The 14,054-nt window shown below is 39.6% G+C and overlaps 2 protein-coding genes across 2 annotated transcripts; one reads left to right on the plus strand and one right to left on the minus strand.

The window, feature by feature from the left end:
* Positions 1–1,845: 1,845 nt before the first annotated feature.
* On the plus strand, positions 1,846–3,703 carry ndufs7 (NADH:ubiquinone oxidoreductase core subunit S7). Its single transcript, XM_042057796.1, has 6 exons — positions 1,846–2,096; positions 2,198–2,315; positions 2,499–2,678; positions 2,795–2,841; positions 3,187–3,275; positions 3,439–3,703. The coding sequence occupies exons 1-6, from the start codon at positions 1,984–1,986 to the stop codon at positions 3,534–3,536; spliced, it is 645 nt and encodes a 214-aa protein (XP_041913730.1). The 5' UTR covers positions 1,846–1,983; the 3' UTR covers positions 3,537–3,703.
* Positions 3,704–4,980: 1,277 nt separating this feature from the next.
* gamt (guanidinoacetate N-methyltransferase) lies at positions 4,981–9,177 on the minus strand. The gene is made up of 6 exons (XM_042111889.1): positions 8,822–9,177; positions 6,346–6,491; positions 6,196–6,259; positions 5,903–5,970; positions 5,498–5,608; positions 4,981–5,391 (listed from the first exon to the last, which is right to left on the minus strand). The coding sequence occupies exons 1-6, from the start codon at positions 8,994–8,996 to the stop codon at positions 5,251–5,253; spliced, it is 705 nt and encodes a 234-aa protein (XP_041967823.1). The 5' UTR covers positions 8,997–9,177; the 3' UTR covers positions 4,981–5,250.
* Positions 9,178–14,054: the final 4,877 nt, after the last annotated feature.

The raw sequence follows: 14,054 nt of genomic DNA on the forward strand, positions 1-14,054 counted from the left end.
CAACTGCAGATATCTTTAATTCAGTTTTGACTAGGCAGAATGAAAGGTGAAGATATCTCAAACGTCATTATGACTAGTGCAAATTATTGTGCAAGATGTTGCTCTAGATCCGTAGCAGAGCCCGTCTACTTATTAGACATTCTCTGTCCGTAGGCTAATTTCCCCTCCCCAACATAATCGAAGAAGAAGTGGGCTTATTTCATTATTTCTAAGAATGGAAGAAGAGGAAGCAGTCATGGCTGTAATGTCTTGTTGACATCTAAAATAACTAAAACTCAGGGACACCGTGTGGTTTATTAGACTCTCACGTTATCAACTTGCTTGATCTCTGTTTCGTAGCCTACATAAATTAGTAGGCCTAGGCTACTAAATGCACCAGCACCATCTACAGGAAACTCCATTCATAATGGTGTTGGCTGTAATCGAAAAAATCAACATTGAAAAGCAACATTGAATCATCAATTCTTGCTGCCAGCTCCTGTCTATACTGTAGGCTGCAGCATTAAAAAGACGATTAAAAACTCCTTCGCCCTCTGGCTGCTCTGACATTATGCTAATTAGTGCTAATTACAAAGTTAACAGTTAACAGGTGCTATGTGATTTGATGATTTGAACAACAACACGCTCTGCTTCCGCCTAAAGTAGCCTAGGATGCGGGCCTAATTTGCATAGCAATACAGATATCTCTAACGTCATTTCGCCTAGTCAAAACTCTAATTCAAAATATCTATAATTACATTTTGACTAGGCAGAATGAAAGTTATAGATATCTCCAATTTATCTCTAAACAAAACTCATTCAAGATATCTATAACTTGATAATAGATATCTAGCCTACAATCAAATTATGACTAGGCCTATCCCTAACTCCAGTTTGAGATATCTACAACGTCATTTTGACTAGTCATAATTCCATTTACAGATATCTACAATGCACCTAGTCAAAACTTAATTCAAGATATCTGAAAAGGAACATGTAGATATATTGAATTGAGGTGAATTAAAGATATCTTCAACTGGAGTTATGACTAGTCAGAATCAAATTGTAGATATCACTGGAATTACAGATATCTGCAATACATATCCAGTCTGGCGGGTAAATGTTAAAATGGCTTGCCGTAGGCCACGTGTCTATAGCTAGGACTTTACTGCCACCTGGTGCATGTTCAAACAACGTGGCACGACACAAAACAAAACAGCCGAAACAAGCCATTCGCAGTGAGAGTATTTCATTGAATTAACTTGGTGTAGCTTGGTGTTAGATTTGACTGGTAGAAGCATAGGCTAATATTTGTTTTCCTGCAACAGAGGAGAGCTTATCCTTACAAAAATAACTGCTCTGCTGTCATGGGACAAACAAGTACAGTATTTCGGCAGTAAATTGCAGTAGGGCTACTAGTGCAATGTAGTTTTTCATGTCCACACATATTGCATTGCCTGCATATGAACTCCAAATAATTCCTCTAATAATAGATAGTAAACTGAGTGGGCAATATTATCATGGAGGTAGGAAACCGTGGGATTTAACACCGTGATAGGCCTGTAATGGCAGATATGAACCATTAAATATTAGCCTACAACGGCTAAAAAATATAAACATCTAGTTATTGAGGCAGCATGCTGTAGGTTAAATAACTGCTTGGTTAACCACCGCAAAGGCATATAGGCTACTATACTATAAAACTATACTATATATATTTTTGGCTTAGACTTTCTGTGTAGGTTTTCTGTGCGTCATGATCAGAGGGTTCGTTAATTTATCTAAATTTTTGTCAACCGCTGCTGGCAACTGGATTATCTAAGATTGGAATTACTAACCACCTTATTCAGGGAATTAACTGCGTCACGCGGTCTATTTCAAGCTAATACCATCCTGTTCCCTTGCATCACTTCCAAAACTTCGTAACGCAAGGTAAGGCACATATGTAGCCTTCATTTAACGGTTGAAAACTTTTACCTGGAGCATCGTACTGAGTTCTTGAAAATGACTCCTATTCTGTGGACTTCTTTTCAACTTCCCATTTCAAATTGCACCAGACCCATCTCATTTGCTGCTCAGACGAGAAGACTCCGAGAGAAAACAAAAGATGACAAGAGGTAGCCTCCTGAAATATCATCAGCAATCTTTCACTTTTTTCTGAGGGGAGATTCATATGGTCACTAAGTTATTATGGCTGACTAATTGTGTTTTTCCGTAGTTTGGTTGTGTTCAGAGAGAAGACCACTGCCGTGGCGACCAAAGCAGATGCTGTCCCTAGCAATAAGGCAGATTATGTCATCACTAAACTTGATGATCTGGTGAACTGGGCTCGAAGGGTAAGAATTCAGAACTAACAGCTCTACATAGCACTACTCCATACAATTGACGTTACAATTTATCAATGGTAATTTTGGTGAATAGAATGATTGTGAAGGTAATCACTGCATTCCCTTGAAATGTATTTTCTATGATAATACCAAGTGTAAGATGAGGTGGTTAATATGCTTGTTGTGTGTCAGAGTTCCCTATGGCCTATGACCTTTGGTCTGGCGTGCTGTGCAGTGGAGATGATGCACATGGCCGCTCCCAGGTATGACATGGACCGCTTTGGGGTGGTGTTCAGGGCCAGTCCTCGACAAGCTGATGTCATGATTGTGGCTGGGACTCTGACCAATAAAATGGCACCTGCTCTTCGCAAGGTACACTTTCTATAGATTATTTGTTGATACTGACCCATCAGTATGCTTTGGCATAAATAATGACAGTGATGCTATGTCCAAATGATGCTTAGATATTCTGTTTGTGATTTCTGTAGGTCTATGATCAGATGCCAGAGCCTCGATATGTCATATCCATGGGAAGGTAAAAATGAGATTGATTTGAATCTTTGAATTTGTGTTTAATACATGGAGCAGGAGCACTATAGTTGTAATCCTCTTTATTTGGTGAAGCTATATGAAAAGTCACTCAGTTAGGGTATTGCTTCTTGGATCAGGGATTTTCAACCAGTGGTCTGCGCCCCACTTGTGGTTCGTGAAGACATTTCTGGTGGTCCCTGACCATGGATTCAGCAATGTAGTTGCAATGTGGGAATCAGTATTTTTATTCAGTGGTGGTCCTGGGGTTACGCAATTAGTCAGAATGGTGGTACCTGGTTCACAATCGGTTGAAACCCCCTGCTCTGGATGATTGTATCTTTTTCTACAGTTGTGCAAATGGTGGAGGCTACTACCACTATTCATATTCTGTGGTGAGAGGCTGTGACCGCATTGTACCAGTGGATATATACGTACCAGGTATGGGAGTCCTTCAATCAATTGTGTGTGACTGTTCAAACACAATCAAACATATTCAACAAAGAAAAATGGTTCAGAATTACAAGATGTTTTGGTAATATATTTCTGCTCTGATACAGCATACAGCTCAAGACTGTTCTTCTGTTTCCTGTCTGTCTCCCAGGGTGTCCTCCAACTGCTGAGGCCTTGCTGTATGGTACCTTGCAGCTGCAGAAGAAGATCAAACGTGAGAAGAAACTTCAGATCTGGTATCGCAAATGAGCTGTATGGTTGTGGTTTGTTGTGGTTGTGGAATGTTAAACTGTAAGTACATGACTGCTAATGTATGATGTATTATAGATGATGATTATAGTCATCAGTCTTTTGAAATGAGGATGGACAATTTCTCACAGGAGTTGCTCTGGTTGAGTTCTTATCTCCTCTTATTTGTTGTAAAAAATAAAATATCTGTATTGCATTGTATTCGTTATGTGAATGAACATAATAATAAAAATGGGTTTATTATAAGCCTGTTCCTGCACACCATGCTTTTTTCATAACAAGTCATAACAAAAGAAAAAAAAGTGGGACTCAGTGCTGATCAATCCAAACTACGTCTCAGTTTTTGTATAAACTACTTCTTTGATCAAGAATGTCAGTGCTGTCAGGTTTCAGGCACACTTCATTTTTGCACATAGAAGGGAATTAAGTGTTAACATCCCCTCTCTTCTCACACGTGTGTGTTGAAGTGTGTTGCCAGAGACACACAGGGTGATATTCTGATCACACATTATATCAGGGTAGTACCAGTAATTACCAGTAGGTGGTGCCATGGTTCCAAGCATTTGGGACTTCAGGCCTACTTCTGGGTCAAAGAAGTGATAAAGATATAAATAGATGACTGCTGGTGACTTAATGAAAATATCTGCTGTGTTCACCTTTGTATATTTTTCCGCCCTGAGCCCAATCAGAAGTTTATGAAAGCTTAACTAAACTGGGGTGATGGGTGTAGCGGGTGGGGGTTGCTATTGTCTCTCCTGACCTCAGTGACTTTGTTCCCATATGCCCAACAATTTCCTATGTATTAGCAGTGTTATGTCGTTTTCTCCTCTATGCGGCAGGATGAACTATACCATAGAAATTATTTTCACAGAAAGGGCAAATAGCACCTGGCTGTATTTTGTGCAGAGCTCAATCATAATATTGATGATCATCCATATGTCTTGAATGTGTTGTCTGTTAACTTCAGATCAGTTCTTGTAGGTCACAAACGGTGTACTTGTTTTTAATTAAATACCAACCCTGGATTTATTTGAATTGTGTGTTTAAGGACAGTTGACTCCCCTGCCTTCACCCAGCTGTGTTTTTCTCACCAGAACATTTTTATGTAAGGGACCTTGGGTGGCCAAAGGTTTGTCTTATGGAAAAAAAATCCTCAGTGGCCTTTTGTTCATGATACTGGACATTTTACTCTCATTTAAGTCTGATTAATAAGTAACTCAAAAACGGGGTTATATAGGGTTATATAAAATAGGGTTATATTTATATATGACGATAAGAGTACTGCCACAAGATGGTGTGTTAATATGCTGCTTGCAACTTGTTTCTGAAATGTCCAAAGTACACAGTTAAAAGTAACCTTAGATATTGAAGATTAGAAATGAGTGTAAACAGCGCCTAATGTAATTATGTCTGTGATAAATGAATACTTGGCATACACCATGCATACAACAAACAAATTGGAGATAGATTTATTTTGAAAAGATACAGGACAGAACTCAGAATTGTGGAATGGTGTACCTTTATGAAATTATTTCATATATAGAAAAACTGCTACATCGTACTGATGAGGTGTTAGTAAAGGTAACCGTTTTCAAGGTTGTGTTAAACTTGCAGCAAATGGGCAGAGGTTGATTCAGTAGCTCATGGCTATTCTGAGTCAGGAGGTTCCAGTGTAGAAGGAGAACTATAAAAGGGGCAGTCACTAGCTAGTGCCTTACAACTTCAGAATGGTTGGTGTGATCATTTTGCGGAAGGAATAATATTTGCATTCAGTAGGGGGAATGATGTCCATCAGGGTCGTGCTGATGTTCTCCTTCTTGAAGCCAGCCTCAAGCAGATGGGGCACTTGGGTCTCCTGAAATCCAGACACCATGTTTGTTTAGTGAATGTGGCAATAGCAAGTGTCAATGTAAATATATGCTGAAAATAGTCTGTGCAAGCATAAGATGAACATGTCTGACCTGGAACATTTTCTCAATGTTGTCATATTTATTTTTCAGCAGCTCTCCCCAGGAGGTGAGATTGCAGTAGGTGAGAACTCCTCCAGATTTCAGCAATCTGTTGGCATGGCCCTGCAGGGAAATATTTAGTTCTTGATATTAATCTAAAGGTAAATGGGGTAAAATATTAAATAGCTTTGCGTTTGGGGGGGGGGGGGGGGGGGGGGGGGGGGCAGTAAAATGTGGCAGCTATGCCAGAGTTATATTTTACAGTTGTGCTGGAAAATATTTGCCATCTTTCAATGGATGACCAAGGTTGTAACCAGTTAGGCCTTGTCCACACACTGAAACATTCAGCTTGTACTTGTCTAATGAATTAATGATGAGGAATGCTTCAAGAATCCTCATGAAATGAAAATAACTTACCTTAATGAAGTTGAACTGATGCGTGTGCCATGTGTCTTCAGACAGGGGGTATGTGTCATACAAAATGCCTGTTGACATTTTAAGGCCATAAAGTATATGAATGTTTAATTGTACAATTGTACACATGTTTAATGTGGTGCAAGATCTTAACCCGGAAAATAGTATTACGTCATTGTGCAATAGATCAGTGTATTTAACCGCACTGATATCACAACAAAAAGTTTGACAAATGACTCAAAATCCAAATCTCGCTACCCCTTCTGACATTTTACACATCCATCAACAAGGCTTACCATCGAAGTGATTGTCTGGTAGTGTGGGGACGACATCCTCCCACAGCCCTTTCAATGGAACAATCTACCAAGGTGGGAAATGATACATTAATCTTGCACTTGATTATTTATGAGTGTGAGATCTGGCATTTTCACCAAGCTTTTACGCACTTTGTGAGGCTGAGACTTGGCCCACTCCTGTAGCCTCTGGAAGACACCATCGTTGCACTCAATGATCCAGTGCTCCTCAATGGGGAGGCTCTCCAGCTTAGTAGCAGCGATGGCCATTCCAAAACCAATCTCCAGGACTCTGCCTCCTGTGCAGTCAACAATACAAACACATCAATCACAAGCACAGTTTTCCCAAATATGGTTTCAATTATACAGGCAGATTTTCCTCAATATCTTGTTGCCAATATCCTGGTAGTAATTCTACAAATGCACAGCTGCAAATGATGCTCTGTATTGACATGTGATACAGCTAGGGTGTGCCACTCAGAGTAGAGCAATATGCCCTTCCACACCCTACTGGAATGCAGGAGGGAGAATAGCAAGCATACTTCTGTCAACCTCTCACAGCTTAGTATTTCAAAAAAGGTAAAAATAGCTGATGTTAAATAGAGTGGACCCCAGTCATATGCCTCAATCTGATATGTATCCTCTGTCTTTAGAAATCCAGTAGATACAATTGCTAATTTTTAAAGAGTAAGTGTGGTGTATAACAGAGGCCATCTTTGTTGTGGCTGATCTTCAGAAGGAAGGATTTTTTCTGAAATTATGATGAAAACCGTTGGTAGGCCTACAGTAGGCCTCCTCTACATTAAATATACCCAGGCCAGACCTCTCTTCATAGGCCTCCACTACACCATCTTACAATAGGCTAGATACAAATCGCGCAGCCAACTGAATAGTATTGATTTGTATATTACTGATTTATTACATATTTGTTCACTGGTGTTGAAACATTTAGAGCCAATGGTTGAGCAGCTCATTTGACCGGTATAGCGTCCCTTAACATAACTCCTCAATGGCCTAATCATAAAATAAAGGTCCCGCCCATGTCCTTGAATTTCACTAGTAAGCTACACTAGACATATGAACCTGTTACACTCTGACACATGCGCGCACGTAGTAGCCCAGTATTGTTTTCCACTTAGAAACCCCATATATTGCACAGCCATGAAGAAATTAAAAGGTCACAAATAAGATTTAATACTTTGGTTGTTCTAGTTGGCTTGTAGGATATCCTAGATATCGTTATTGGCAACATTAGAACATTTGTCTAACAAAATTATGTTATATAGGCTAATGAGTGTGTGGTACTAGTATTCAGTGGTGGAGGAAGTACTGAATCTCAGTACTTAAGTAAAAGTACAAATACACAGATAAATATTTACTTTAGTAAAAGTAAAAGTACCACAATGACAACCCTACTTAAGTAAAAGTAAAAAGTACCTGCTTTTAAATGTACTTTAAGTATTAAAAGTAAAAGTATTTGCATAATGATTTATTATCTTAATATCTATATTCTAAAAAAAAAAAATAGTATGGGCTGTGGCATTTTAATTAAGCTAGTTTTAGGTTAGGCTATATTCGACTAGATAGTTTTAAGCTAATGCAATTGTGCTTACCATCTGTGGCCCAGTTTACATTCTGACCTACAATTCTAGAGACTGTAATTCTGGTTATCTACTAGGGTGATCTGCTGAGTATATCATTCAGCAAAACACGAGAGCCTGAAGTTTAACGGGGTAGACCAGGGAAACGTCGGGTGGATCGTAATGCCAATTCTGCTGATTGAACAGAAAAACAGAAAAGTTGCTGAGAAAAGTGTCTTTATGATTAGGTTCAGTTTCACTTGCGCAGACGCACATATAGATTGAATGAGCGCTCACATTTCTACCCCCCCCCCAATTGTAGGCTATGCATCTTTATTTGACCACACACAATTAAGAAATATTTTCTAATCTGGAAAATGCTACGTTTTTTCCGGCCAGCGGTTCTATAATAGTCCACCATTCATTTGTGCCGCAAATGATCAGACGTGTGACAGAAGCATGGGCATAGCAATCTCATCGGAGAGGAGGCCCTAACGCTGCAGATAACAGACAGAGAAAGGCACAGAACACAGTTGCATGTCCAGTGTAGCCATGGGTCTGGTGAATATAGCCTACCGAATGCAGATGGCTACAAGCTCACGCTTTGCCTGGTCTAGACTAGAAGCTTATGTTTCAAAGATTTAGAAGCTGGGCACGTAGCGCTCCAGAATCTGTGGTAGCAACCCCGCCCCCTGGTAAAACAAACGTGTTTGTCAGAGAGAGAAAAAATCTGATCATAAAATGTATCGTAAAAAGGAACGATGGTGTTGTAAAAATGTAGCGGAGTAAAAGTACAGATAATTGCTGTAAAATGTAACGAAGTAAAAGTCAAAAGTATGCACTATAAATTCTACTTAAGTAAAGTACAAATAAGTGGAATATTTACTTAAGTACAGTAACGAAGTATTTGTACTTCGTTACATTCCACCACTGCTAGTATTACACTGTTGTCAACTGAAGACTGTTAACTAGAAGTACAAACAGTATCTGAACTGAAGAGACCAACATACTGTTTGGTTCGTGCCTTTACCATTTGTAATGCTTCTTACCCTTTGAGCCAGCAACAGTCGAGAGTGAGTGCATGTATGGAGTCTCCCAACGTTCCATTACGGGCTTTCCGAGAATCTCGAGATGTGTGTCGGTCTCATTGTAGCCAGCTGTAGCGTCGTGCCACCCGGCTTTGCAGTCCTCTCCTTGGTTGAATATGGGCTTTGCAGTGGTCATGTTGAAGTGTTGTAGAGTGGTCACTGAGGTGAAGAGGCCAGTGTATTGGAAGAGGACTTGGTGGCGACGACGTGTCTTTATATGCGACAAGAAGTGCTGATTATGCAAGAGTCAGTAGAGGGTAGACCAGTACGTGATAAGTAGCAATCGGAGGAGCAAGGGGTGGCGATCGCAAGGTCTACACAGCTGGAGCAAAAAGTGATCTGCACGACAGTATCATATTACGCCACAATGGTTCACTGTGTCAGAGCATTTTCTACATGTGCTCGATGCAGCAGTAAGACAACAAGCAGGCTGTGCTGTATGATACAAAACTATATATTTTAAAAATGTAGCCTATAAGGATATAAAATATAATGCTACTGCATTTCAGCAGTTTTCCGACAGACGCACTGAAAGTTGCTGGCAGTATAGGCTAAGCCTAATGATTTTTTCCCCAGCCTATATCGTTCATGGTAAAAGTCGATGGTATTAAAGTTAAGTAGCGTAAACTTTGTTTTTTGGTGTGGTTATAAAGAAGCATTTGTGACACAGTAGAAATCGCGGGAAATCATATGGCATGGTATTTTATCATGTAGTCCAAATCATGCACAGGCATTTAGATCTTGTTTCATTTGTCCACTCTGCCCTACAAAGTCAAAACGTAGTCCTACACTGAACCTGAGAAAAATGCCTTTAAAGTTTTCACAGTGGCCAGCCAAACAAGTTCTGGGTAGATAAGTGGTTTCATTATGATGCCTTCTTAGGAAGTATTTTTGTTTGTAGATTAAAAAAAATAATGCATTCTACCTTGGGATAATAGATCTCAATACACATTTCAAGTTTTTGCCTGAAATTGTAAATGTGCCTATTTACAAGGGCATTGTTGTTCCCACCTCTTTTGGGGCCTACCATCAAATGTTGGACCTCTATAGATAGCTGAGAACCTGTAGTTTTCATAGGAAACAGTCAAAATAACTGTGTGATGTACTCACATAGAGTTACAGAGGCTAGAATATAGTTTTTTCTTTATGCCGGATTACAAGCATCTCTGAACTGACCACATTTCAGCCCTCTGGGTCACTTTATATCCCTTAGAAACACAACTGAGCCCTAGTAGATCAATATAGAATGAAAATATGAGTGCTTTAGACCATTATTTGCCAAGATATGCTCATGCGTTTTGTAAAATGCCTATGGAAACTCCCCATAGGACTTTTTGTTATCCAAAATGCATACTGACACTCAAATGCTTACTGCACATGAACCCCTTTGTGTAGAAGCATAATCCCAGGGATGGATTACTGCATGGGCTATTTGGCCATCCCCAAAATGCACCAGAATACAGGAAATCCCATCAAACAAGTTAAAAAAAATTCTGGGGGAGGATCCCCAAACCCCCCCTCTCACATGTGACAATAAGTCGGGGGCCCTTGATACATCTAGGCCCAGGTGCCCGAAAGTTCATAATCCGTCCATGCATAATCCTGGTCTCAAATGAAAGGTACACTTTGAGCATTTATTTTTGCATTTACTTTGTTGGTTCAATGAGTGTGTATAACATAAACTATACATCTGTACAACTAATATTGGATAATACAACATGAAGATTCAATTTCTATGGATTCTTGTAAATATTTCAGTACCCAATATGTTGCATCTACTTATGGTGCTGCAGCTACACTGCAGCCAGAAGTCAGGGTAGCACCAAAAGTGGAGGAGGGGGAGGGGGGCATTTAGGATCAAATTTAATTGAGACATAATAAAATTAATATGAGAATGTAAAGCACTATACAGATTGTACATGAAAAAAGTTGTAATTTTTGGATTCCCAAGAGCGAAAGCTTTGAAATGGTGTATAACATTACTATGCTACATAGCAATATGGTGCATACAATTGATTTAGAATGTTGGGGGGAGGTGAGGGAGGGGGGTAACCGTCCCGTCGGCGGGATATGAAAATGATATGGTTTTAAACAACTAAAACGCAAAGGCAAAGTGCAGTATCTGCAATCTAAATGTGTTTATTACTAAATTTTGATTGTTTTTAATGATGGTGGTTTTAGTTTTTTTTAATTGATGTTTGTGACTGATATAACCCTCAAGATTAAGAAATATCTATTACTGCAATGCTTCATTCTTTCATCAGTGTTTGGCTTTGGATTTTTTCTTTTAAATGTTAAATTAATTAAAGATCAAGGATGTTTTAAAAATGTAGTTAAAAATTAATGAAATGTACAGTTTTTTTTTCAACTGCTTACACACACAAAATCTTAATGCCACACAATTTCTTCTGAAACCTTTCACTCAAAAGGTACCAATTCCGCAAAACCATACACAAATTCTCAGCTTTCGACTCAGTTTTCATTTTCATAAAGCACTATTTGCAAAACACTATACACTCTACCTAACACACACATGTAGCAGGATTAAGGATAGTCATCAGTTGGAATTTGGCAGCATAGCTAGCATAGCGGTCATATAGGGATTGTCAAAGTTTTTTTTATTATTATTTTTTATTTTCTTCCCGTCATCATGAATTTTTGGTCAAGAATTCCCGGGACACCAAAGCACCGGGGCACATGAAGCTTGAAGCTTGGTGGGCATGTAGACCCACTATACTTTTACAGAAAAAAATTGTTTCGTCCCCGGGGGCCACCAAAACCCAAAAAATGCAGTATATGCAGTATATACCTGAACCGTGGCACCAAGGATTACAAAATGTTTATGGTATGTTGATCTCAAGGGCCCGCATCAACCTAGCCCATAATCACTCATTTGTGATTTGCCAAAGCCAGAACGCAGTAGCTGCTAAATCCAAGCTAATACAAAGGCAAACCACAGTAACTGATGTTCAAGGGTGCGTTTTCCCAAATCATAGTTTCTAACCTGTGTCACAATGATAATGAAAGTGATTATTTGGATTGCAAATCGATTGCATTCTGACTACTTCGGCCTAAATTGCTACTTGACTTATGCCTCTAGTCCCCTAGTCTATCGTTGGTTTAATGTTTAGGCCTGTGTGTATAGCCTACAAAGCCCACACACAGTAACATACAATATTGCAGTAACTAGGGGTAGACTGAGTACAGTTAGGACATGTTTACAGAGATGCCTGTAACGACTCCTGGGCCTACTCAAACAGCTGTAGCCCCAATTAGGTCCTCATCACCCACTTATTGATTGAACGATTTCCTTGTTTTTTCCTTGTCACCCTAACGAGCAGCACCTGAACTCTGGGACTCCCTATTAGTTAGGGAAAGTTAGGCTTTTTTTTTGCCAATCTGCAAAATTTCTTACCAATAGCTTTTTTTACTATGTGTTCCTATAGGTGTCTAGTAACACCTCCCAATTTATCCACGGCCAAATCCTCGGGGAAACACCTGGAGAGACCATTAAGTTTGGGGTGCCCAGAGAGACTGGGCGAAAATAATGAAAACATTTTGTTGACCAATATTAGCTTTTGAGATGTCTAACTAGGGGTTTTTAGGGGTGCTGAATCTATCCCAGCCATTAGTTTTGAGTAAAAATAACTCCAAGTCCATAAAAAATCCATAACAAGTGGTTTTATTGAACAATTACAAAACAAAACTTTCTTAATCAAACTTTAACAAACCTCATCCCTCAACTCCCCTGCACTTCCTCACTCCTGTTATCTTCTGGCTGGTTGATGTTCTGGCAAGAGTTACCATGACAGTTCCAACAAGCAGAAATACACTTGACTCCTTGCTTTTTACAGCAGCACCTGAGAGTGTCACAGATGCCTGCACAGTTGCAGCTGACAAACTTCAGAAGGTAGTCTGGTGCAATGGGATCTGGTGTGACTGGTGCATAATCATGTTCTCCTTATTTCTATCCACACTCAAGGACATCTAGTGATGGATTTTGTAGCAGTAGCCAATCTCTGGTCTGGAGATATGCCCGCAGAGAGTGCTATATTGCACCTCCCATAGTCGGAGGTAGTTTCTAAGGCTTGACACTAGTTATGTTGTCCTCATGAGTTTTACATGTTGCTCACTGTCCACCCTCAACGTTGGACACTCTTTTCTCTCTCTATCTATCTCTCTCTCTCACACTCACACACACATTTATGCACATTGACTCTCTCACAAACACATTCACAACCACACACCCATACATCTATGCACATTGACTCTCTCACAAACACATTCACAACCACCCACCCACCCACACCCACACAAACACATATGCACACACTTACAAATAAAGTTCACACCTTCACTGATATTGTCTCTCTCTGTCTCTGTTTCACACACACACACGCACAAATACACACACATGCAAAATGTCCTTTCTCACACACACCATGTTGAGACAAAACTATCTGTGATTATAGTACCAGTGTGTTACACGCAAAGTGTGTGTGTGTGTGTGAGAGAGAGAGAGAGAGAGAGAGAGAGAGAGAGAGAGTCCAATGCAGAGAGTGGACGGTGATCAACAAAATGTAAAACTCATGAGGATTAACTGAGTTATTATTTTTGTAAATATGTTATTATATCTTTTCATGGGACAACACTGAAGAGATGACGCTTTGCTAGAATGTAAAGTAGTCAGTGTACAGCTTGTATAACAGTGTAAATTTACTGTAAATTTACGACCCCAAAACAAAATGTTTTCATTATTTTCGCCCAGTCCCTCTGGGCACCCCAAACTTGATGGGCTCTCCAGGTTTTTCCCGAGGATTTGGCCGTGGATAAATTGGAAGGTGTTACCAGATACCTATAGGAACACATAGTAAAAAAAACTATTGGTAAGAATTTTTTTTGCAGATTGGTGGAAAAAAAGTCTAACTTTCCCTAACTATATTGGTTGTAGGCCTAGTCATCACATGTTTTGGTACTTAAACTCTTTGGTGTCAATTCCTGAAGCAGTTTGGACTGTAGTTTTGTTGTCAATTTTGTTACTCTTGGCTTTAATACTGTTGCAAGTTGGCTGGTTGACTGGTGTGGTTGGCTGGTTGACTGGTGTGAAAAAAACCTGCATCTACCTCCTGCATCAAGGATGACTTGTTACAGATGCCTTAAATATCTTGCGTGCACAGCAAGCCCAAGTTGTGAT

This window comes from Alosa sapidissima, chromosome 12 (genome assembly GCF_018492685.1).
Source record: "Alosa sapidissima isolate fAloSap1 chromosome 12, fAloSap1.pri, whole genome shotgun sequence".
Lineage (NCBI taxonomy): Eukaryota > Metazoa > Chordata > Actinopteri > Clupeiformes > Clupeidae > Alosa > Alosa sapidissima.

Bases quoted from the DNA above. Each gene is read 5' to 3' on its own strand.
- ndufs7 (XM_042057796.1), top strand. From the start codon at position 1,984: ATGACTCCTATTCTGTGGACTTCTTTTCAACTTCCCATTTCAAATTGC. The intron at 2,316-2,498 runs GTAAGAATTCAG...GTTGTGTGTCAG, and splicing joins TGGTGAACTGGGCTCGAAGG to AGTTCCCTATGGCCTATGAC. The intron at 2,679-2,794 runs GTACACTTTCTA...TGATTTCTGTAG, and splicing joins TGGCACCTGCTCTTCGCAAG to GTCTATGATCAGATGCCAGA.
- gamt (XM_042111889.1), bottom strand. From the start codon at position 8,996: ATGACCACTGCAAAGCCCATATTCAACCAAGGAGAGGACTGCAAAGCC. The intron at 5,609-5,902 runs GTAAGTTATTTT...ATTTCCCTGCAG, and splicing joins ATCAGTTCAACTTCATTAAG to GGCCATGCCAACAGATTGCT. The intron at 5,392-5,497 runs GTCAGACATGTT...TCTGGATTTCAG, and splicing joins ACATTGAGAAAATGTTCCAG to GAGACCCAAGTGCCCCATCT.